At 37.1% G+C, this 23,892-nt stretch overlaps 1 protein-coding gene across 1 annotated transcript in view; it reads right to left on the bottom strand.

Annotated features, from left to right (window-relative positions):
* Positions 1 to 17,174, bottom strand: part of LOC108514057 (leucine-rich repeat-containing protein 7-like) — a 490,227-nt gene extending 473,053 nt beyond the window's left edge. Inside the window, exon 1 of the mRNA XM_017850082.1 lies at positions 17,062 to 17,174. Coding sequence (XP_017705571.1) covers positions 17,062 to 17,066 — 5 coding nt within the window. The 5' untranslated portion in view covers positions 17,067 to 17,174. The remainder of the gene's footprint in view (positions 1 to 17,061) is intronic.
* Between the last annotated feature and the right edge of the window lie 6,718 nt (positions 17,175 to 23,892).

Here is a 23,892-nt window from a genome sequence, read left to right on the forward strand (position 1 = left end):
TAAAATTAGAAGAAAATGTGTATGCTCATAAGGGAAGAAAGAAGTAGAATATTTTAAGTTTGGATGAGTAAGTAATATGAAGACAAAGAGAAGGGATTGAAGAAGGAAGCCATTTCCTGTCAATAAGGAAAACACTCTCTTGTATTGTACCACATTTTACTACTTGCATACTTACAAATATCCCAGGGACACAACAGATATCTAGATATGCAAACATGTACAATGTATTTCTTCAGTTAGGTATACTGAATGCAAGAAAATACTTCTACAAATGTCATTATTTAGATGCAAATGTGAAACAGCAAGAACATTTTGGGAGTTACTAGAGTCACTTGAATTCTATATTGTTCCTCAGAATTTGGAAAATAGAAAATCCAAAGTTTAACAATAAATGGAATTTCTTAGAATCTCAGCTTTTGTTGCTAAATAATCAACAAAGGGTAGTATTTTAAATAATTAAGGTACAAATTTAAATAACACTCAAAAGGCCTATAATAAACTTTGGTAAAATGCCTTTTTTACATCAATAGTTCAATTTTATTCAGCTGATTTATTTCATTTTCAATTATGATAATAATAAATAACAGTTATCAAGAGTTACTGGAATAATTTTAATTAAATGGTATGTAGTATCTCATTGAATTCTCCCCCTAAATAATCTAATAGATTATTTAGGATCCCAGAAAAGAGAGAGGTCCTCAGCTGCTGGCCAGTCCCTACTGCACTCAATCCCCACTGCACTCAGTCCCCCACCACAATGAAAATCTCCCCAACTCAGTTTTCATGCCAGACACCCTGAAGACTGAAAGAGGCTTAGGGAGCCCCATTTTGCCATGTACCATCAAAAAGGTCATCTGTCCCCACCCCGCCCCCAAATGAGAATTTTTTTAAGTTGAGAAGAAATTATTGGGAATCTTCTAAAAGGAAAATTAATTCTACAAAGAAGGCATTTACAAACATTAGTTTGACAAATGGTGACAGAGACTAAAGTCAGAGAGAACAATTACAATAATATTTAAGTTCTTACACATAGGGAAGGAAGGACAAGGAAAGAAAAGTCCTTTAAGTAGGTCAATATTTTAAATTGTCAAAAATTTAAATTAATTTTATTTCAGTATTTTGACTTATCCTCTAACATCTGGATGTAGTAAAGCTGGCTGACTATCAGACTAGCTCTTGGTAATTTCACCATTTAACAATAGTAGATTTAAGTCTACAGTAAACCTCAATTCTTTACAGATTTACAAAAATTTGTAGTCTCTCCATTTTAAGAATCACTTTCGTAAGCCAGATTTTTAGCAGCTGATTTCATCTGTGACATAAAAGAAGCAAAAGCAGTATCTTGTACAATATTTAAGATAAACAATGGAACAGTTTGCTAATTAAACGTCTTACAAGAATATATTTCTTGGTAATAGTTTATGTAGTTCTTTCTGAACTCACCGGTGGCTGGCTGTGTCATTCTTACAGGGTCCGTGGCCCTCATTTAACAGGCTGCAAGTGTTTTATCACATGTTGTACTTCCAAGAAATATTTACTGTGATAGCTCACAACTTATTCTTGACATCTGCAGACTCTTTCAAAGTATCTATTTTTGTGTTTATGGTGCAAATTAGTATTGGTATCATACACACCTACACATATGACGGAAATTATTTTCATAATAATGACAATATGTAAATATATTACACTGTGTGCAAGATATATACCATTTATCAATTTTTTAGAAGCTTTGAATTTCATCTAGCCTGATCTACGCAAATGGTAAAGGCATCTTTGGAAAGATTAGAATATTCTACAACACAGAATTTTCCTGATGTAATAAAACTTTCCTGGATTCCTCTAGCTCTTCAACAAAAGAAAAAGGTACTTTTTTAGTTTATAAATTGTATATGCTTCCCTTTTGCTCCTTGAATTGGCACAAAGATCTTTAATGATTATGTATTTTCATTCTTTTGTTAAAAATCATATTTGCTCACAGAGTAAGTATGGTGAGGATTACATAAAGAAAAATATATGTATATTTTGCCTAGATGAGTTCCTCAAATAATAGTAGGTCCCCAATAAATATTAACTCTTTTCTTCTCCTTTTATTCCATTAGAATACAAATTCATTTTGAAGTAGTTTTGTAAAGGTTTGAGATACAGCATTTCAAAATATCAGGAACATATAACTGTGTATCAGTCTAGCAGTTTACAATCAATGAACATGGATGGAACATTTTCTTTAATATTTTGCTGTATGTACAGTGCCAAAAGAGAAGATGATAGTAGTGGCTTCCTCTAGGAAGTGATCACTGAGTTGAAATTTGAAGATAAAATAGTAGTTAACCAGGTAAAAAGAGAAGTGAATGAGAACAACACATGCAAAGGGCCTGAGGTGGCAGGAAACAAGGCCTTTCCTAAGCTGAAGGAACACCCACATCTGTGGACACTGAGGAAGTGAAGCTGGAGTGTAGATAATAGCTAGACTTACAGGAATCCACATGTTTTCCTATGAGGCACAGGTCTTTATCTTGGTCTTTATCTCAAAAGAAATTGCAAGGCAATAAATTGTTTTAATTGGGGAAGGGGTAAGATGGTTCAATTTGTACATCTAAAGTATTATTTCTAAAGTATTATTAAGGTAATAGTGTGTTAGATTGCTTTTCTTAATTCAAATTAATCTTCACAATATTTATGTGAGATGGGTATTATGTTTACTTTAGGGCTAAGTTATCATGTAGAGAGTTAAAATAACTTTTCTGAGGTCACCTAGCTAAAAAGTAACAGAAAACAAATTTAAATCCATATTTTTGGTATTACTGAAATTCAACTATGCATGCCACTAAACCACAGCTGTTGCAAAACACAATTTTGAGAGATATTTGATGAAATAAAATTTTGAAGGCCAGGGTAGCAGATGGCAAGGGAGTAACAGAAGTTAGGCAACAAAGAGTAGTAAAACTTCTAAGTCTTCTAAAATGGAAGACCCCAAAATAACCTCAAATATTTTATCTAATGGGATAACAAAGAAATAAAATTTAAGGAAATAATAATTCTTTCCACCTTTGCCTCTGAAACTATTTTTTGCTGATCAGCCTGGGATTCACTTTCACAAAACTATAGCCCGTGTCAACTGGGTATTTAGGATGAGAGAAGTAAGCGATTCCAAGCATTGACAAGTACAAAACCAGCCATCCTAATAAGCCATATTCATCAAAATGAGTAAGTCTTTTCATCTGCTGCAGATTACCCTAGAGTTGTGTTTTTTCTCTGCCATTTTGCTTGTTTAGCTGGGCCCAGAAGATATTCATTAAGAGGCAGAACTGGCAGTCCCAAATACCTTTCTGTCTTGGAGAGGCCTTGCATACATACTGATAATTGGTGTGATGAAATGAACCCCTCAGAAAGTCTTTGTGTGGATAATATCACTCTTTGTCAATCAAAGAAAAAAAATTGAGAGACAGTGCAATGCAGCCCTATTTATACCCATAAAACAATTCAAATGACTTTGCTAAACCCCAAGTTTGTTGACAAATCTGAAGCTGAAAATAACAAATAATGCCTATATTTTTATATCATTTCCCCAACTGGGGGCAAGTTGTTTTTCTGTTAAAAGAGTAAGTGAGAAATTATAAACTAATTATACCTTGGCATAATAATTCTTGAACATAAAACACAGTCATTTTAAACACAGCAGTCTTACTTGTCTCTGTTTTATATACTGGAATTCTTTGTAATATCTTACTGGATAAAAGCAGTCCACAATTATAAAAATGTTTCAAAACCACTGACCTAGTGGTGAGTGTGTTACCCTTGAAAGTAGGAGTACAAACAGTTTCCCCAAAACACCTAAGGAAGTAGCAACATAAATAATCTCTAATCTAACTTTTTACTTCTGAAGAATTTAAAATTAATGTAGATATATTTCATAATTTTCATTGATTCCATTTAACAAAACAAAAAAAATTATTTGTAAAGTAAATTTTAATAAATAATAAGTTGGAGATCCAAAATTTTAGTACAATAGATCTGAACAAAAATTAAAATATATAAATGTTTGAATATGAAAAGGAATCTAGGCTTTATTGAACTGATAGTTATCTCAAGAAATGCTTAAGTATGTCCCATTCCCTAAATTATTAAATGCTCCATAAAGTCCTCCAGATATTATAAAAAAAAAAAATTATTTTATCAACTAAACTCAATTTCTGGAAAGGTAAAGAAACTGTTTAAACCAAGCTAAAAATTGAGTTGTTAGATATTAGATATTTAGATTAATATCTAAATTTTAATATGAATGCTATTTTTCCCCAAATGTCTTATAACTTAGGAAAATAGGGCAAAAATAATTCACTTGAGAAATTTGTAAAATGCATTTCAAGCTAATCAAAGCAGAAAAAATATCAAAACATACTCATAAGTACAACTGCATTAAACAGACTTGCATGCTGGCCAGGATATGAGAGCCAAGGAAGAGACCCAGGGAACTCAACAATTGGCATCCATTACTGCCATTCCTTTGGTACCAGTCCACTCAGAGGCAGTTATGTTAAGAAGGAAAAAACTGTCTTTCAAAGTATACGTGCTAAACTACTACCAAAGAAATAGATAAAGATTTGGAATGAGCTGGAATTCCTGATGGCATCACTGAGCCACTTATACCAGATGGTTGCTTAACTATTTGTTCCCTTGCCATACCAGGCATGGTTATGTGACTTGTTTTGGCCAGCGGAATGCAAATGGACCTAAAATATGCTATGTGTGAGCAGAAGCTTTCATTGAACTTCAGTCGGCCAGTTTGGCCTATTGCTTCTGTCCTTTACCAGGAAAACAGCACATCTGTGATGAAGGCTGCTCCTTCAGCTTGGATCCTGGAGTGAGAAGATTGGGTAAAGAGAGCTAAGTGGAGTTGTTGCTATCCTACAGGTCTGTAGCGGAGAAATGAATGTTTGTGGTGTAAGCCACTGAGGTATTTTGAGATTAAAATTACCACTGCAAAAGCTAACTGGAAGAAAGGGTGAAATAAGTATCTTAGTTAAGCTACTAATCATTAATATTTATTTCCAGCTAAATACATTCCTAGATCATGTATCCATGAGCAAAGGACTTTCATTCTACTTATTTGTGCACCCTCTGGGCAATAATTTACAGCTTGTCTTAAATGACAGAATTGAGCTGTGAAAAATTTTGAAGATGAAGAGCTCTAGGATAAGGTACCACATATGGGACAAATTGCAAATGGGTATAACCTTGCCCAGAGAATCCCACAGCATGGATCCCTTGGTAGTGCTGCAAGAGGCTAAGGAAGTGCTTGAGATGGGTGGCTTAAAACAAACTCTATCAATGGTTTAGACTCTTCTACTCATCTTAGGAGTCCAAGTATAAAAGGACTAGGAGTAAACTGCCCTTCCAAACTGTAAAGCATACTGAATAAAGATGAAAGACATTAGTATTTTCTTTTCATGCCAAAAAAATAATTAAAACAAAGGCAAGATAGCAACATAAGGTGAGTCACTCTAATGCATACCCAAATTTCATGTATTTACAAACTTTTTTCTTAAAATGAGGCTTTAATTATTTTCCCCTATAGAAGTATTCATTTCCAGTAATTTTATTTAGTAATAAGTGTTTACATTTATAAGTTGATACTTCTTCAATATGTCAGCGTTATTCAGTTTCCTTCATTCTGTCAATGTTCTAGTTACACATGAATAAATTAGTTCCCTCTCCAGATTCTCCAGTCAACAAATTGTACTTATATGTATCCAGTTTTTCATGCCAGAAATCTTGGAACAATCCTTGATACCACACTTTCTTTCATTAGCCCTCACTACTATCAATTCAGCAATGAATCCAATACCTTCTACAAAGCTTATTTCACTTCCATCTACCTCTTCCCATTTCCACTACCAAAATTCTTGCCCAAGATAATTTACTGTCCACCTCACTGTAAACATCTCCTAATTCATGAATCTCTATTTCCACTCTGACCTTCGTCTAAATAGAAGCTATGTAAACATAGCAGCCCAAGCAATCATTTAAAAATGTCAATCAGTTCACACCATTTTTGTGTTTATAAATGCTTAATGACTTTGCACAGAATGTAGGATAAACAGCTTCAATTCCTAACCTGGTCAGTAAGTCCTTGGATGTCCGGCTCATGTCTGCCTCATATCATGCCAGTCTCCCCCTGCTCCCCATATCCAGTCACACTGGCTTCCCGCCAATCACATTGCCCTCCAATGTACCATCCTCTTCTGATTTAAAGTTTTGCATTTGCCATTTGCCCTGACTAGAATTCTCCTGTCCTCTTTCTTTGTCTGGCTAACTTCTATCATCTTAGAGGTTTTATTTAAATAGAAGTTCATCAAAGATGCTACTTCTCAGAACTTCAAAATATTCACTCTGAGTACCTTGGTCTTTTTCTTCTTAGCTTTTATCATAATTAATTTGTAATTATATATCCCTAGAATTATTATTTATTTAAAGTCTGTCTATACCATTAGACTGTAAACTCCATGAAATCAGAGACCAGGTTTGTACTCAGCCGTGCCTAGCATGAGGCTTGGCACATAGTAAATATTTAAAATGAATGAATACAGGCAGGAAAGAACTTAGTAAAATTTATTAAACAGAAAAGTTGCAGATTCCAGTAGATATGGTAGATTTTATTATAAAAGTTCTCCCAATAATATACAGAATGAGAAAATATATTGCACCCTAGTTTCTTTGATTTGTTTCCAAGTCCGAGGAGCTGTTCTTGAGTTGTACAAGAACAGTAGCTTAGTTCTTAGATTTCTAGTGTATTAAAATATGCTTGTGCACAAAATTTCCAACTGAGAAAGTCAAAGTGCTTAAGACTTATAACATTTTCTCAAATAGATTGACTTTTTATCTTTTAAATAATATCTTTGTGTATTAAATAACTTTGTTAAAAATTATATCTTTAATCAGTCATAAAATGTAATATATTTTAATATTACAATCCAAATTAGTGGCATACTTATTTCTGTAGTTGTGACACCGTAAACTGGAAATCAGGATTCTACTTTTAATAGAATAGGATTCCACTTACACTTTGTCTCTCAAACTCAATAAATTTGAGAAAGAGGGAAGTGTAGGTTATTCTCTATTAACAAACAACTCCCCAAATCCCAACATATCAATGCTTTATTTCTTTCTCACACCACATGTCAAATACATATGTGCGAAAAGGACTGCATTTAGTGTAGTTGTTCATGGACCAGGATGATGGAGGCTCTATCATGACATGTACTTCCACAATTACTATATTAGGGAAAGAGCAGACAGTGGCACTGGGTCATAAATACTTCTATTCAGGCCAGGTGCAGTGGCTCATGCCTGTAAGCCCCACACTTTGGGAGGCCAAGGCAGGAGGATTGCTTTAGCCCAGGAGTTTGATACCAGCATGGGCAACATGGCAAGATGCTGGCTCTACAAAAAAAAAAAAAAAAAAAAAAAAAAAAAAAAAAAAAAAAAAAAAAGCTTCTATTCAAAAGAGACACTCCTTACCTTTTGTTCTGATTGCCTCAACCAAAGCAAGTCATATGGCTATGGCTGGGAAGCAGAATCCTATGATGTTCTCAGAAAGGAGGAGAAGAAAGAATTGAGGAATAATGGCTACAAAGTCATTTAGAGGCATTCAGAAGAATAAGTGGAACGATTCATTCATTGAAACATTCATTCACACAACATGCATCTTCTTCTGCACCAGGCTGTGAGCTAGTTGGCTTGAGATAAAATATCCGGTGAGTCTCTACATATACGCTGGTTTGGGAAACAGTCATTTTAATAATTATTTAAACAATGATACTGGGAATGAATGAATGGTCCATATATTGAAGTATCCTAAAAATACCAATATAAAGTGACCTTTGTGTGATCACACAAATCACACAGTTTAAAGGTTTAACCTTTTTTATTTTTTAAAAAAAGATATGTGGGAATGTAACCAAGGGATTCTGAAGTTTCATTAAACTATATTCATATTCAACTTAACGGTGATCTTTACTCAGTGTGAGGGTAAATTTCTCACTTGACTCACATCCAGAAAAAGAGAATACAAAACCCAAGTAACACTTTAGGGTTTTTTTTTGGTTACCTTCCTTTTTAACGTAAATACTGGAAGCTATCATATTACATTTTATTATGTTGATTCATTAAATTATAACTCTTGACACTCAATAAAGTTTCTATTTTCTACACTAAAATATGCTATTTTTCCATTGTTAAGCAATAATATTAAAACCATTAAGTGGCATTTAAAACAAGGAAGTATTCATCCATATTACCAGAACTAAAATACAACTTTTTTTTTCATGCATTTCTATCTATTTTTTGCACATGATTATACAAAGAAATTCTACTAGGGAAGAGGGGGAAGGAGATTAATATTCTTTTATAGAAATTATGGATAAGTTTACCCTTTGTATATGGAACTTAAATATGCATAACACTTCTAGTAGTTTCTTCTTGTACCAAAGTACAAAAGTACATCATCTTTGCATCCAGCCCCCCATGTTCACATCCCACATTGACGTCTACTGTGTTCGAGTTTCAGTGGCTTGCTTTTTGTCTGTAGGAAGTAAACGTTAGATATAATGAGGCAGAAAAAGCAGGTAAACAAACAAAAAAGTCCATCCTCCTTATATTACATGTGTAAATAACCTCTCATTAAATAAAATTAGATAGTGCAAAAGATAAAACAGGTATTATTATGGAGTAACTCAAACCCTGGACTGGGAGAGGTTGACATCTTGTATTACTGTTAACACCTAGACTTAGGACATTCAGATTTTATCATGTAAAATGGTGTGTGGGATTACACTCACAGATGCAGAAATATGTTCCGTTCTATCACACCCACGAGCCTCTGAACAGTACACTGAAAGCTGGCATGAATAAGAACCATTTTACAAAGGAAGAGCGTAGCTAATGTGCTGATACGTGATGCATTAATTTAGTCATCATGGTGTTTCTTCAATTTAAAACATTATTTCCTTAATAAGGAGTTATGTCTTTTAAAAAGGATTATTAGATAGGACTGTGTTTAATCAAAACTTTTCTTTGTAAATATTTCTACATTTCATTGTTTACAACCCAAATACATATTTTAAGAGAATTATACCATAATTTCAAAAATGCTTTACAATCATTGCTAATATGGTTTGCTTGTGGGTTATAAAACATCTTGCCTTAAGTTTGCCTGTAGTCAATGCTTCTAGATATGGTGGACTAAGAATTGTTGCATTACGAAAAATATAAATGAAACGTTTATTTCAAATTTGTCTTGTAACAGAAGAACTATGTCATAACAGATGTGTAACCAGATATTTAGAAGAAGGAAGGATCTTACTATTTTAAAGGACTTTCCAAAGTAACTTTTTTTTTTTTTTTTTTTTCAAAAGAGTCTCACTCTATCACCCAGCCTGGAGTACAGTAGTACGAACTCAATTCACTGCAACCTCTGCCTCCTAAGCTAAAGCAATCTTCCCACCTGAGCCTCCTGAGTAGCGGGGACTACAGGTGAGCACCACCACTCTTGGCTAATTTAAAAAAAAAAATGTAGATACAACTTCCCACTATATTGCTCAGGTTGGTCTCACACTCCTGGACTGAAGCAATCTTCCCACCTCAACTTCCCAAAGTGCTGGATTACAGTCACCCAGCCCAAAATGTAGCTTAATAATGCAAAAAACTTCTCAGAAATGAGTCTGTTTTACAAATTCCAACTGTATTGTATTTTATATTCCTGATTAGAATGTTCCTAATTAATATTTGAAGTAATAGTTTATAGAAAGCCCTAACAGTATTTAAAATCCTTCTTGTATTTGGTGAGAAAACTCATTGGTTGATCCCTAATAAAATTAGCAAATTTAAAAGAGAATTCATATACTTAAAGTGAATTGAACATTTCTTCATCATCCAACATTCATTTAGCTGGTATTATCCTAAAAGATCAATGATTTAAAATGAACATTTTAATCTTAATATTTTAAGAAAGGATATAGTATCCAAATTTAGAATGCTTCAATATTAGTGAAAATTAATTCCACATTTCTTAAATAAAGATTTTTTAAAAAAATAGAATACTTAATAGATGTTAAATTTATAGCATGGGAGTTTGCCTAGACAGTCAAGTCAAAGTGGAGGATAAGGCAATTGTCCAAAATGCTTAAGCCAAATAAAAACTCAGGGCATAATTAAGGCCAAAATTAAACTCAGATTGAAATTCAGGCCAAAATTAAATGAAAAAGAAATGTTTTTTGGATGGTGTCATCAAATTGGCTAGATATATTAATTAGATCTATTGAATTAAGGTTCCTTTCTCTCTTCTACTTTGCTCGGGTATAAGAGACCCCAATAGTTCTAAGGATGTGGTTTTACTGGCAGACAGTGGGAGCCACAAGACCTGGTTTTATTGCTGTTTCTCTCATTAACAGCTGGGTGATCCTCAGCAAGAAAGTATACTTAGTGGGGCCTCAGTTTCCTCTTTTTATAAAATGAGACCCTCTACATTCCTTTCCAGCTCTGAAGTGTTAGAAACTCCTGAAATAGTAAGATTACAGCTATATCTGTGTGTGCATATGTGTTGAGAAATAGAACAATTACAGCTGTGTGTGTATGTGTGTGGTGTGCCCAGTGTTCAACAATACGATATTACCCTAAGGACTTCGCTAATATTTAACACTCACTCTAAGTTTAACTAGGTATTTGATTTAATTACAATAGCTTTTATAATTGTCTTAAGAAATTAATCACACTTGATATAGGGAAGAAATTTTTTCATGTCTTGAATTACACTGATAAGAATAGCACTGGATAGTAACTATTTAATACTATGAGTACTCAAAACACGTGGCCCAAGGTATATCTCCATCCAACATGGCTCTGTAAGGTACCTGCTGGTGATAAGAACTACAGTGATGAATACTTTTGATGCAGAACACTTAAGTCGTTAGTATTTAGAAGTCTATTACTTGCAATTTTTAATTGTTTTAGTTACACCATCTGTGACACATTAATTCTTTAAGTTCAGCTGGCGTATTTTAGCTTTGTGTCCATCACTTACCTTTTTAGTGCAACAAATGTCTTCATAATACTTAGGCACTGTCTTAATAAAGTTCATTTCTTACCTTTTCTTCCATTATTGAATAAATTGACAATACAGCCAAGCATCTATAAAGTATTTTGCCACTACACCAGAGTATTCTTATCTTTTTCAATGTAATAACATAAAATCCTGTAGTTTCTCAGTGACTTGTCTAATAGCTCCTTTCCAATTGTTTGTCCCATATTTTCCTCTGTTAGCTCTGTTTTTCTGCTTTTCACAGTACCATTTCTTTTTACCTATGAAAACTTCATGATGATAATGATAGTACTTATGCTATCATTTTGTTTTTTGTTTTTTTTTTTTTGAGACGGAGTCTCGCTCTGTCGCCCGGGCTGGAGTGCAGTGGCCGGATCTCCGCTCACTGCAAACTCCGCCTCCCGGGTTCACGCCATTCTCCTGCCTCAGCCTCCCGAGTAGCTGGGACTACAGGCGCCCGCCACCTCGCCCGGCTAGTTTTTTGTATTTTTTAGTAGAGACGGGGTTTCACCGTGTTAGCCAGGATGGTCTCGATCTCCTGGCCTCGTGATCCGCCCGTCTCGGCCTCCCAAAGTGCTGGGATTACAGGCTTGAGCCACCGCGCCCGGCCTATCATTTTGTTTTTAAGGTCAGCTACCTCTTTCCTGCAATTGAAATCAATAGTTTCTCACTTCTTCTCATACTACTTTACCTCTTGAGTACCACAACATTTAAATATGTCTCTCATCTGACCCACCCCGCCACACACACAAATATCCTACAGTTCCATTGTTTTTAACTTAAGCCATTTGTTATGATACTACCTTGGGTATACCTATCCCCTGGTGTTAAGTACGCTTTCAACCTTACTGAACTTCATGTACAGCAAAAATATCCTGGCACAACTGAAGAAACTGCATCTTTAAGAAGTCTATAGATGAATTCTTTAAACAATGTAAACAACTGTTCCACTGTTAAAATATTTAAACAGATCATGTCAATGTTAATAGACATTTCAATGTTTCATCCCTGACAACTACTATTCCTTTCGCATGTATTGAAGTAAAATAATATTTTGTATAGAGATTTTAAGTAATTTACTAAGCAGTGAACAATAAAATGAGAATGAGTGTACACAGGAAATCCTTTGGGTTATTAATGCATTTAATATTTTTCCCATATGTCTTTGAATGACAAATGACAATGTTTCTATTATGATTAATAATTTAATTAGCATATATGATGCCTCCCCAGGGGCTTAATTATCAAGTGCATCAACATAGTTTCAAATAGACATGACAGCTATTGACTCAAAATTTGCTTTATTGAAAACTTCCATAATGTACTTTTATATGACAGATTCTACTAGGTTATCAAATTTCTGTCATGAATGAATTATTCCAATATAATAAGCAATAGTATTTTCTATACCTATACTAAATAATAGTCAAAAAATAATGGGGTGTATTATTGTCAAATATGCAGCTTTGAAAAACTGACTCAAAATCTTAATTTTCTTTGTACACCAGGAAAACTTCTGTAATCTACAGATTTCAGTTATTTACTGAACTTCAATCTATGCCATGAAGGAGAGAGCACAGAATGGGGGAAAATGAACAGGGACCAAATCTGGGCTTAAATCTTGGCCCATCAGTTTCCATGTGCCATGGAATTGCCACTTGCTGTCTTTGAGTTTCAGTTTTCTAATCTTTACAACAGTGGGAATCATGCATCCTATAGGATTATTTTGAAGTAAAGTACATGACTCATGGTAGGAGTTTAGCAAGCGGTAACTTACTATAATTATGATTACAGTTCGGGTACTATGGTAGGGGAGGCAATGTGACAAGTGATGCTCATGGATTTCTGAGCATATTCACTTTTTTGAGATAGGAAGTAGACATATTTGGTTATTTAAATGGCATGCTTTTAATTATACCATTATATAATACACATAATTATACTATGCTATCACTAAACACAACCACACACACACACATACTCCACACACACATTACTATAGAAAAACTAATCGGTACACAAATGTTTATACTTCACTCTTCTAAAATTTCCAAACCACATTTCATTGTACCCCTTTGTCTTATTTGGTACGTCCTACAGTTATAAAATGGTAATTATTGCCACCTGTATTGTATCTTGTTAAAAGACATGTATTACCTAAGACTGCATATTACTTCTAGACATACCTAAGTTTTTCTTACTCCTCTTTCACTATCTCAGGGTAATACTCTACAGTTGTTTCTATAAAAATGTAATTATTTATAATGTTTCAAACCTGAGTCACATAAATAACATGGTTAAAAGCCACATCAAGAAAAAATACTGTTGATTTGTGGCAACCATCATTCAAACATTGTTGATTTATAGTGTAACTTTTCATTTTGAGTTTTTATTGACAATTCACAAATCAATTTTTTAAAACATATGTGAAGCCTGTCTATGAATCTCCTTTTTTTGATTTAGGTATTTGATTTAATTACAACAACTTATATAATTTGCTTTTTTTGTTCTGTCAGAATAGAATACAATTTGTTTCATTATAGGTTTAAATTGCTATTTTATATTACAATTTTATTTCTTAATATTGGAATGTTGAGAACTCTCTATTGAAGACTGATATTGACTGCTAAATTAATGAAATTCAGAGTGAAAACTTCAAGGTTCTCCAAAGAGCCTAGAGTCATCTCCAATGATATCTTTCCATGGCAATAAAAATTAGTTAATGGTAAGTCAGCTTATAAACCAGGAGTCTGTTATATGTCACAGATTTGAATTAACATTCCCCTAAAGTCATCTTGCAAATTTACATGGCTTCAAAAAAGCATGTGGATAATACTTTGCATTGTTATTAGAGACAATAAAATACAACAAATAATGTCTTTCAATGATAGTGTGGCTATTATAACTATTGTGTTCAACAGTATATATGTTTGAAATATTTTTTCAAAAAATTATGAAATAATTTATGTGAAGAAAGAAAATGTAAGAAGAATCCATAAATAATTCAAATGAAAATTTATCAATAATTGGTTACTCTTCGTGTAGTCTGTTAATCTGGGTAAGAAATAAAGTTATAAAATAAAAATATAAATCTGAAAATAAAATTTTAGTATCTATAAATGTAATTTTGATACATCAATTAAAACCTAACATCAATATTTTACCTGTTCTAAAAGTGAATGTTTTAAAGTTGTGATTAACAAGACCAAGTTTTGTATCAAATATTTAATCATGTACTATGTACTGAAATAAAAGAGATCTACGAGTACCTTTGGAATGAACATCATGTAGATAATATAGTTTATTACTTTCATAAGCAATAGCATTCATAATATAAATTTATATTTTAGTGATTTTTTGAAATCCAAAGCAAACAAAATGCAGACACAGAAAACACTGTAAGCTAATGTTCTGTATTTTATAAAGGAATTAGAAAATTAAAAGCTTATACAAGAAAGTGGAATAAGAATTTAATTGAGAAAATGTTAATGCCAGCCTAAAGCTGCACTAAAATTCTGAATAAAACATGGCTACTGCAATTGGACCAGGTTTCTTTATGAAGTTGTTTCTAATTCTGAAGCTGCATATGTGCAGACACAAGTGATGTAGAATGTAAGTGTTGCCATGGTAAGTACACATTTTTTCTTGGATAGTCAATTTTTTCTTAAAAATGTATAAAGAAGTCTCACCTCATAATAAGTCATGAAAATTGACTGTTTTTCTTATCATTACTTATTAGCATGATGCAATGCAGCATAATACAGAAATAAATCACCTTTTAAAAACTTTAGCCTACTAAGATGGATTATAAAGCATTAAGTGAAAATGAAACAAGAAATCTCCAAGTCAGGTAACTCTAAATGTTGGCTCGTAAACAAGTTATATCTCCACTAAATTAATAAATATTCTGTCCTCAGGACATTTTTCACAGGGCTGAGACACCTCAGAAGTCCAAACACAATCGCTAAACACACCCCCAATATACTTCAGCCCTATGACTCTTAAGGAAAAATAAAATAATTCCTACATCCCTACTTTCTCATTCCCCACCCCCCCGTGTAATCAATGATTTCTAAAAAGTAAAGACTTAATTCTTTACTGTTTTTTGTAAAAACAAACAAACAAACAAACAAACAAAAAACACCTCGTGGTAGTTCCCTTAGAGTCCTGGAAGCCAACTCAAGGAAGCCTGGACGGAGGTGTGACACTTGGACTAGGGAGGTGGTGTAATCTGTTGCGAATCACAGCAGGTTCTGAAGAGCTGGAGAACCCACGTGTGCAGGGGCTGGAGAACTTTTCCACCGCGTCTCCCAGAGGAAATGCCTCATTTTAAAATAGGGGGCTGGCTGGAGCAAGGGGTGGGGTGGGTGAAGGGTGGGGCGTTAAAAAAAAAAAAAAAAAAAAAAAAGGCCAGAGGCGAAGCTTTCAAACCGTTCACGCATATCTTATCTGGCGTTATTATTTTCCCTTTTATAGGAGGACTTAAGGCAACGCGGGATGCTGAGCATCTATAGGCTCAGGCTGGAAGCAAAGAAAATCTAGTTTTCTAATACTGTATCTCTCCCGTTGGAGGGATCACGTGTCCTTGCTTCGCTGGAATGCACTCTTCTCGCCCACGCTATAAAAATCTCTATTTGCTGTAGAAATTTCTCCTAGGTTAGAATATGCTCAACATAAATGGCTTTTCATCCCATCAGGAGAGCCACATTTCTACATACACAGATACAAATCCATTTACCTGCTGACCCAGTTACCAACTGCAGGTAAATTCGATGTGTTAAAGGTATCGGAAAAGTAATCAAGAAGACAGTGGAATGGCCCCCGCTGCCGTCTTACCGACCCCACCCCCATCAGCTTTTTTTTTTTTTTTTTTTTTTTTTTTGTAATTCCTTTTGAAGGAGAACTTCGAAAGGAACGTGGGAGTCGTAGATGGTTCCTTTCTGAAGCCGATTCCTGGGAGTTGTGAAAGTGACCCCGTCTCTTCTCTGCTTGGAGCTGTGCCCTCTCGCCCAACCAGCTCGCTTTGTGACTTGATGGGGAAGAGACAGCCAGGGAAGAGCGGGAGTAGAGGGCGGAGGCGGGTCCTTTATTCAGCCCTGATGGCCGAGAAGTAGTGTAAGGAAGCAATCTTGCAGCCATCTCCGTTATTATGAAGTCACACTATTTTAAAAGGCAATCCGTACAGTTCCCAAACCCCCGCCCCCATTCTTGACTCTGCAAACAGTAAGATTAGAGACCACTGGTAGCCAATCTAATAGTCCACCAGCCAGGGTGCCATGATTACCTTAATGCTAATGTGCTTCCCTCCCTCTTTCCACGTCGAATCCGAAACACGTCCTGCATCCTTAGTAACTCGGAGAGGAGGACGCAAGATCCTCAAGGGGACCCAGCGCTGGATTGGGAATAGGCAGGTTCACCAGCTTCTCGTGCCACACAAAGGAGATGTGTGGGTAGGAGCTGTCTAGCTGACAGGGAGGGAGGTAAGGTTCTCCCTGACTCCTAGGGAACAGGCTCCCCCACTTCTTTCCGTCCTCCAGTCTTTCATGCTCCTTCGTCCCCTCCATCCCCCCAAACCCCACCCTTTCCCTTCAATCCCAATGGCATAAAAATCTTCTAACTGTATTTTTTCAAACAGACATCGAGACACTGATGCAACACCTTCCAAGACAGAGACAAGTGCGTCCTGCCACAAGTGTGTGTGAGTGTGAGTGTGAGTGTGTCACGATCAAACACGCGCTTCATCCCTCAGACACCTCTGAGAAAAAACCTGACTGGAGATACCCAAGATAATAACGAGGAGCTAAACCTACTTTCAGCGGAACCAATGGTCCCAGCACCAGCGCCCAAAATTTACCTTTCCTTTTCGCAGTATGTAACCCTTTAAGGTCTCTTGCCAGCTCAAGCTACTCGGTGCTTCCATGCACCCGCCCAGTTAGCACCCCATTTCCAAATGCTCTGCAACCTACCACATCAGCGCCGCCTCCGCCGGCCACCGCACGAGCAGCTTCCCGCGAGCGCCGAAGCCTCCCGCCCTGCCATCCCCGCCCCCGGCCGACCTCTGGGGTCCCACACCTAGCGCGCCTACGGTCGCCGCGGCCGCACGCGGCTGGGCCCCCGCAGCACCCTCCGCCACCGAGCGAGCGTGCCTTACTCACATCGCCGGCGGGAGAAACTGCCCATGAGGTTTCGGAGAGCGTAGTCGTGCAGCTGCCAAGGGTTATTCCTTAAGTGTTCAGGGGTCCGCAATGGAGTGGGCGCCAGGGTCCTCGGAGGAGAAGAGGAGGGAAGGAGTAGAAGGTAGGAAGAGGGGAATCCAGGAAGGTGCCACGTTAGACCATGATGCCGGTGCCCTTCAGGTAGACGGCTGGAGAGCTTCCCGCGGGAAGGGGCCGAAGGGAAGCCCGAAGCGCCAGCGGGGGAGGCAGGAGCGCGTCCACTCCCCAGCCTCAGCCTGCCCAGCGCGCCGCGCTAGCAACCGCAGCGGCAGCGGCGGCGGTGGTGGCGGAGGCGCAGCTCCCTCCCCGCCCCCAGAAGGCTCCACAGACAATAAATCCTGGGCGGAGAAGAGACGAGCAGGAAAGGCGAATCCTGCACCCAACTCTGTAACAACCCCTGCCCGTTGCCGCGTCTGTGCAGGGCGAGGATCCCCAGGGGCCAGGGCGCAGCGGGCGTCTTGGAGGGGCTGAGCGCTCCGCGGCTGCAGGAGGCGGTGGCGGTGGCCCGAGTGGGCGGCTGCAGGTCCCGCCGGCGAGAACCCGCTGCACAGGGGCTGGGTGTCCGTGGCTTCAAGCCCGGTGTTCACCTGGAGTAGGGTCCTCCTCGGTGCAGTGGCTTGGCGCACAGGTGCCAGGATTGGCAGGCAAGGAGGCGCCACTCATGGCTCTTGGCTGTGTCTCCGCTCTCCCCGCCCCCTCTCTTTTTTCCCACCCCCTTTTCCGACTACACCAGCTGCAGCTGCTTCAAAGTGTGAAAATGTCAAGGAGATTTTCCAATGATAGGAGGGGTAACCATGTTCACAACCCTCGGTCCCTTTTGAGATCCTCGCCTGTCCCTCTGACCTCTACTCGGGCTCCCCAAATTATGAGAAGAAAATCCCAGTCCCGCACAGAATTGAAACGCTAGCCTTCTCCCAGCTCCGTCACCGTCACCATAGGCTGCTTTTCGAGAACGGACAGAGGCGAGGCTTCTGGGTCCTCTTCTCCGTGGGTTCGAGGCAGGTGCACGAATCTCAGCGCCGGGTGGAGCGCGCCGACGGCTCTCCTCGCGGCCAGCCGGGCGCTCGGGCAGCGCGGCGCGGCGTCCTGCAGCGCCGCCGCCTGAGCGGCAGAAGCGGCTCCCGGCCTGTGCGCCCGCCTGCGCACCCCTGCACCCGTACCACCCCAGTGACGCTGAGCTCGTGGCTCCTCAGGCTGCTGCTCCTGCTATCTCAGCAAAGAGGCGGCCGGGAGCGCCTCCTCGGGGTTTCCTCCCCCGCCCGCCTTGCCTGCTGCAGGTTGTTGGCTGCCAAGGAGAAAAGTCTCTGCTTGTGCGTCAGGTCGCTTCACATCAGTCATGGCAGCGAACCTTGTGCCCGCTCTCAGGTCCTCTCATTCTGGGGTTGCGGCTGCTGCTCTGGGAGTGCACAAAAAGGGAAGGGGTTTCCCAACTTCCCTTCATATATTCACCGCCCCACCTCCTGCCATGAACATTCTCTCTCTCTCTCTTTCTTTCTCTCTCTCTCTCTCTCTCTCTCTCTCTCTCTCTCACACACACACACACACACACACAGTCTCTCTCGCGCGCGCTCTCTGTCTCTCTCTCATATGCTCCCTTACGTAAAGGCACACACACTTTCATCTTTTCTTCTCACAGGCTTCTCTAAAGTCTCATAAGCAGCAAGACGTATTGATGAAGCTAGTACTATATTTACACTTTTTTTTTTTTTTGAGAGGGAGTTTCGCTCTTGCTGCCCAGGCTGGAGTGCAATGGCACGATCTCGGCTCACTGCAACCTCTGCCTCCCAGGTTCAAGCGATTCTCCTGCCTCAGCCTCCCGATTAGCTGGAATTACAGGCACGCGCCACCACGCCCGACTAATTTTTTGTATTTTTAGTAGAGACAAGGTTTCACCATGTTGCCCAGGCTGCTCTGGAACTCCTGACTTTGGGTGATCCACCTGTCTTGGGCTCCCAAAGTGCTGGGATTACAGGCGTGAGCCACCGTTCCCGGCCTATATTTACACTTTTATTCTCTACACACATCTAATGAAATGCATCTTTAAAAATGGATATATTATGCTGGTATTCTTTTGTGGAATATAGGCTATGTGGTTTTTGTTTTTTCATTACAAGAGAGAAAGAATCTTGTCTTTAGTTCTCTAACCTCAAACACAGTCAAGACTGTGCACAGCATTCAAATGCCACTCTGGAGCGTGTGTAAGCTCACAGTTTGCCAAAAGAAAACACACCTGATTGTATTTTTAGATTTGGAATGCTAAAGTCTTCAAGGTCAAAAATTATGCTTCCTGGCTGCTAGAAATTGTGTAGGAAGAAACTTGAGAGACTGGCACCTAATGTTCAGAGGACCTAGAAAGGAATTATTGCCCACTTTATCTGGGCCATGAAGGTGGACTGACTTTTCAGGACAACTTGCCAGTGTTTCATATCATTTGCATATAGAAAGGAAAAGGAGTATATTTTGAAAAGCCAGATCATTTTTTATATTGTTACAAAACACCAAAAGAAAGGGTTCTGAAAATGGCAAGGAAATGGAATAAAATTGTTAAAAGAATTTTTTCGAATTGACTACTGTTGTGCTGTTTTTTTCACCTGTAGTATTGTCCTTTTAAACATCTTGCCACATCTCAGTGTCTCAGTTGGATGGAGTGACAAATATTTTAGGTGCTGATTAAAAATGTGTTGACAAAATAACCTGGCACAACAATTACACAATTATAGCAGTCCTTTATGGGTTTCCAGTTCTTTTGAATACAATCAACACAGTACTTTCACACATATTCTTTCATTTAATCCTTTCCTAAATCTAGGTGGTGGATAATCTAATCCACACTTACAGGAAGTGCACAAAGGCTCATCTCGTAAGGGTATCCAGTTGCCCTGCACTTGAGCCCACTATTTATTTTAATTTCAGGTTTCATTCTTTTGTATCAAAATATTTGACAAAAATTATTCTGTTTAAACTCATGGCCATTTATGAGTAACTGCAGATCCTTGCATAAAGGCAGCATACCTACCAATGAAGTTACCTTCTGTGTGTTAAGCGGAAGTAGTTTCCTAAGTGAAAACAAAAGTATTCCTTTCCAATGGAGAAAAAGATAATTTTGGAACCCCAAATTAAAAATGGATGGTGCTGATATAATGCATTTCAAATTACATGTCCTCCTTTCCCATTTATCCTGTCCTAGAATCTTGATTTTGGACCATAGAGATCCAATGGATAAAATATTTTAAATATGTTCAGATATCCACCTAATGGCTATGGGTTTTAACAAACATGATTATGGTATTAAAAAGTAGGAGAAGGCATTTTCTTTAGAATAAGCTTTGAATACAATGGCTCCATATTTTCGTAAGATTTATGAATCTTGAACAAAATCTGGCCACCTTTACTATTTAAACATTGAGACATTGAAGAGATTTCAATGGTTTCATAGAACTATGGAAACATTGAAATGCAAATGCAGGTGCTGTCTTTAAACTTCAAGCTGCCCTGTCATCAACCCTATGGAAATGCAGATGGCTGTCTAAAAATTTGAGAAAGATGAATGCTAAATCTCATTTGGAAGTTGCTCAAGCAGAGGCCCAACACTAAAACTATCACCATTTTAAAATTAGATCAAGGCAGTTTTAACAGATTTGATGTTCATATTACATCTATAAATGATTAGACATTAAGGCTATAAAATTTTGCAAGTTGTTAATCAACTTATTTGACCCACACTACTAAAATCTTTGAAATGATAATGCTTCTTAGGATAAACAAGACTAACCTTATTTGAAAATAAAACTTGTGGTGATATTAAACAATAAGATGCCAAATATCTTCTAATATTTCTCTTTGGATGCCTGAAATGTTACCCTTGTCTTAAAAGATATCCCCTTAGGCAATTACTCATTAATATAGAACTACATATAGAGAGGATAACACTTTTAGTTTTTGAGTTGTTAATATCTTAACAGGATTGGCTTAATTAGATACTGGTAATTGGGGAAATAGAAAACGTTACTAAATTTTGATGTGTGAAGATGAAGGTCTGAAAACCTCAGAGACAGTAGACCTTAGTAAGACAGGATCAGTATGAATGGGATACCCTAAGAGTAGAGAGTGATGCTTTGTTGTGGTTAGTTTTTGAAAAACCAGGCGGAGGTTCTGAATAGAAAATGGAGGTAGGTCATTAAGATTTTTCTTCAAATGAATTTGTTAGAGGGCTTTTACTATGAAATTGGCCCTCAAATTAGCAATCTGTTCTAGCTCAAGAAAATGCTTCTTTATTGTGGATTTTAATTCATTTGAATAATTATTTTGTAAGCATTAATTTGCCTGTTTAAGATGAAAAAATACAATGACCACTGATATTGATGCCCATTAAGAAAGCATTATGGATACGACTGAAGTCTTTTCTCCCATTCCTCTCTCTGTCCACCCTATTCCCCCACACACAAAAGGTAACCTCATTTCTAAATTTTGTATTTATTTGTACATTTATAAATTCATACATTTTGTGCACTTTTACTACTAACAGTATTTTTTTGTATTGCTTAGCATAGGTAACCCTCATATAAATGATATAATACAGTATGCATTCTTTTGCAAATTGCTTTTGATTTAAAAAATATCAACATTATGTAAATGAGAAAGATTCATCTTCCTATGTGCCACTCTGGTTGACTGATTTTTAATGCTGCATAATAGTTAATTGTATAAACTCATCATATTCACATTCTGATGACAGTTTTTACTATTGTAAGTAATACTGTTGGGAACATGTTTGTTGGTATCTCTTTATGAATGTGCCTTAAAATTATTTCTAGTTTATGTATCACCTAGGAGCAGATTTACAGTCAATATTAAATTGTTTCTCACATGGTTTACAGTTTTATTAGTATTTGTAAGAGTTTTTCTTGGTCCACACCCTGGCAATACTTGGTATTATCAGATATTTTCATGTTGTCCAGTCTAAGGGGTGTAAAAAGGTCCTTTATTAAGGTTTACATTCACACTTCCTTGCTTACTTATGAGGTTGAGCACCTTTTAATAGGTTTATTTACCATTCCGATTTCCAATATGAATTGCTTATTTATATATTTCACTAATTTTCATTGGGTTTTCTTGATTTGTATATCTATGTCTGTGTGTGTAGCCTAGATTTTAACCCTCTGTCAGTTGTATCACTTCTTTGGCTTTCAATCTTCATATAGTGGTGTATTTTTGTAAAAAGAAGCTTTAATTGATAACGTTATCAATACTTTCCTTTATGGAATGTGCTTTATATCTAGTTTAAGAAAACCTTTATTACCCTCTCCCAGTTATGAATGTATTTTTTATGTTGTATTCTAAAAGCTTTATAATTTTAATGTTTTACCTTTCAGACTTTAAATCATCTGAAATTGATTCTTTGTATGGTGTGAGGTTGGGATTAATTTTACTTTTCTACTTTCTTCCTCATGAAATGAGTGCTTGCACTACTGCATAGCGTATCATATATCAGTTCATTGGTTTATTTTTGGGGATGTGCAATTTGTTCTTTCTATTCTATGCAAGTTGAAAACTGTAAAAACTGTCCTGATTACTCAAGCTTTATAATCAGCACTGATATCTAGGGAGAAAAGGAGCCTCATCTTGTTCTTCAAAATGTTTGACTATTCTTCATCCTTTCTTTTGTACTATTAATTTTAAGCATGGTGCAAATTCATAATACTATTTAAAATTTTCTCACACCACAAGTCTTTTAAAACCAGATTGTTATTTCACAAGACCTTGTTCTGTGTAGTGTTATAACAAATTAGCAATTCTGTCTCACAAGAAATTCAGACTAAATTTATCATGCCAGTACTCCAACAGAAAGTTTATCTTAGATAAAACCGAGTAAAAGACTAGTCAAGAATGAAACATATCTTTAAAAACAATGTAGATAACTTCACGACCACATTACTGTATACAAATATTCTGAAAAAGTATCTGCCATCTCTAGGTGCTTTTATAGGTATACAAATATTTTAAATGCTTTTCTTCATTCTAAAATGGACATTATGTAGTTAAAGGAAGCAAAAGTTTTCCTAATTCTAAAATTGTGTTATTATATTAAGAAATTGCATGCTCTTACTTTTTTTTTTTAAATTTTAACTTCCAGGATACATGTTCAGGATGCACAGGTTTGTTACATAGGTAAATGTGTGCCACAGTGGTTTGCTGGACCTGTCAACCCACCACCCAAGTATTAAGCCCAGCTTGCACCAGCCATTTTTCCTGATACTCTCCCTGCTGCCCCTCACAGGCCCCTGTGTGTGTTGTTCACCTTCTTGTGTCCATGTGTTCTCATTGTTCAGCTCCCACTTAAAAGTGAGAACATGTGGTGTTTGATTTTCTGTTCCTTTGTTAGTTTGCTGAATAATGACTTCCAGCTCCATCCATATCACTGCAAAGGACATGACCACGTTCCTTTCTATGGCTGCATAGTTTTCCATGTGTATATGTACCACATTTTCTTTATCTAGTCTATCATTGATGGACATTTGGGTTGATTTCATGCCTTCACTATTATGAATAGTACTGCAATGAACATAAGCGTGCATGTATATA

This window comes from Rhinopithecus bieti, unplaced genomic scaffold (genome assembly GCF_001698545.2).
Source record: "Rhinopithecus bieti isolate Rb0 unplaced genomic scaffold, ASM169854v2 scaffold_33245, whole genome shotgun sequence".
Taxonomy (NCBI): Eukaryota; Metazoa; Chordata; class Mammalia; order Primates; family Cercopithecidae; genus Rhinopithecus; species Rhinopithecus bieti.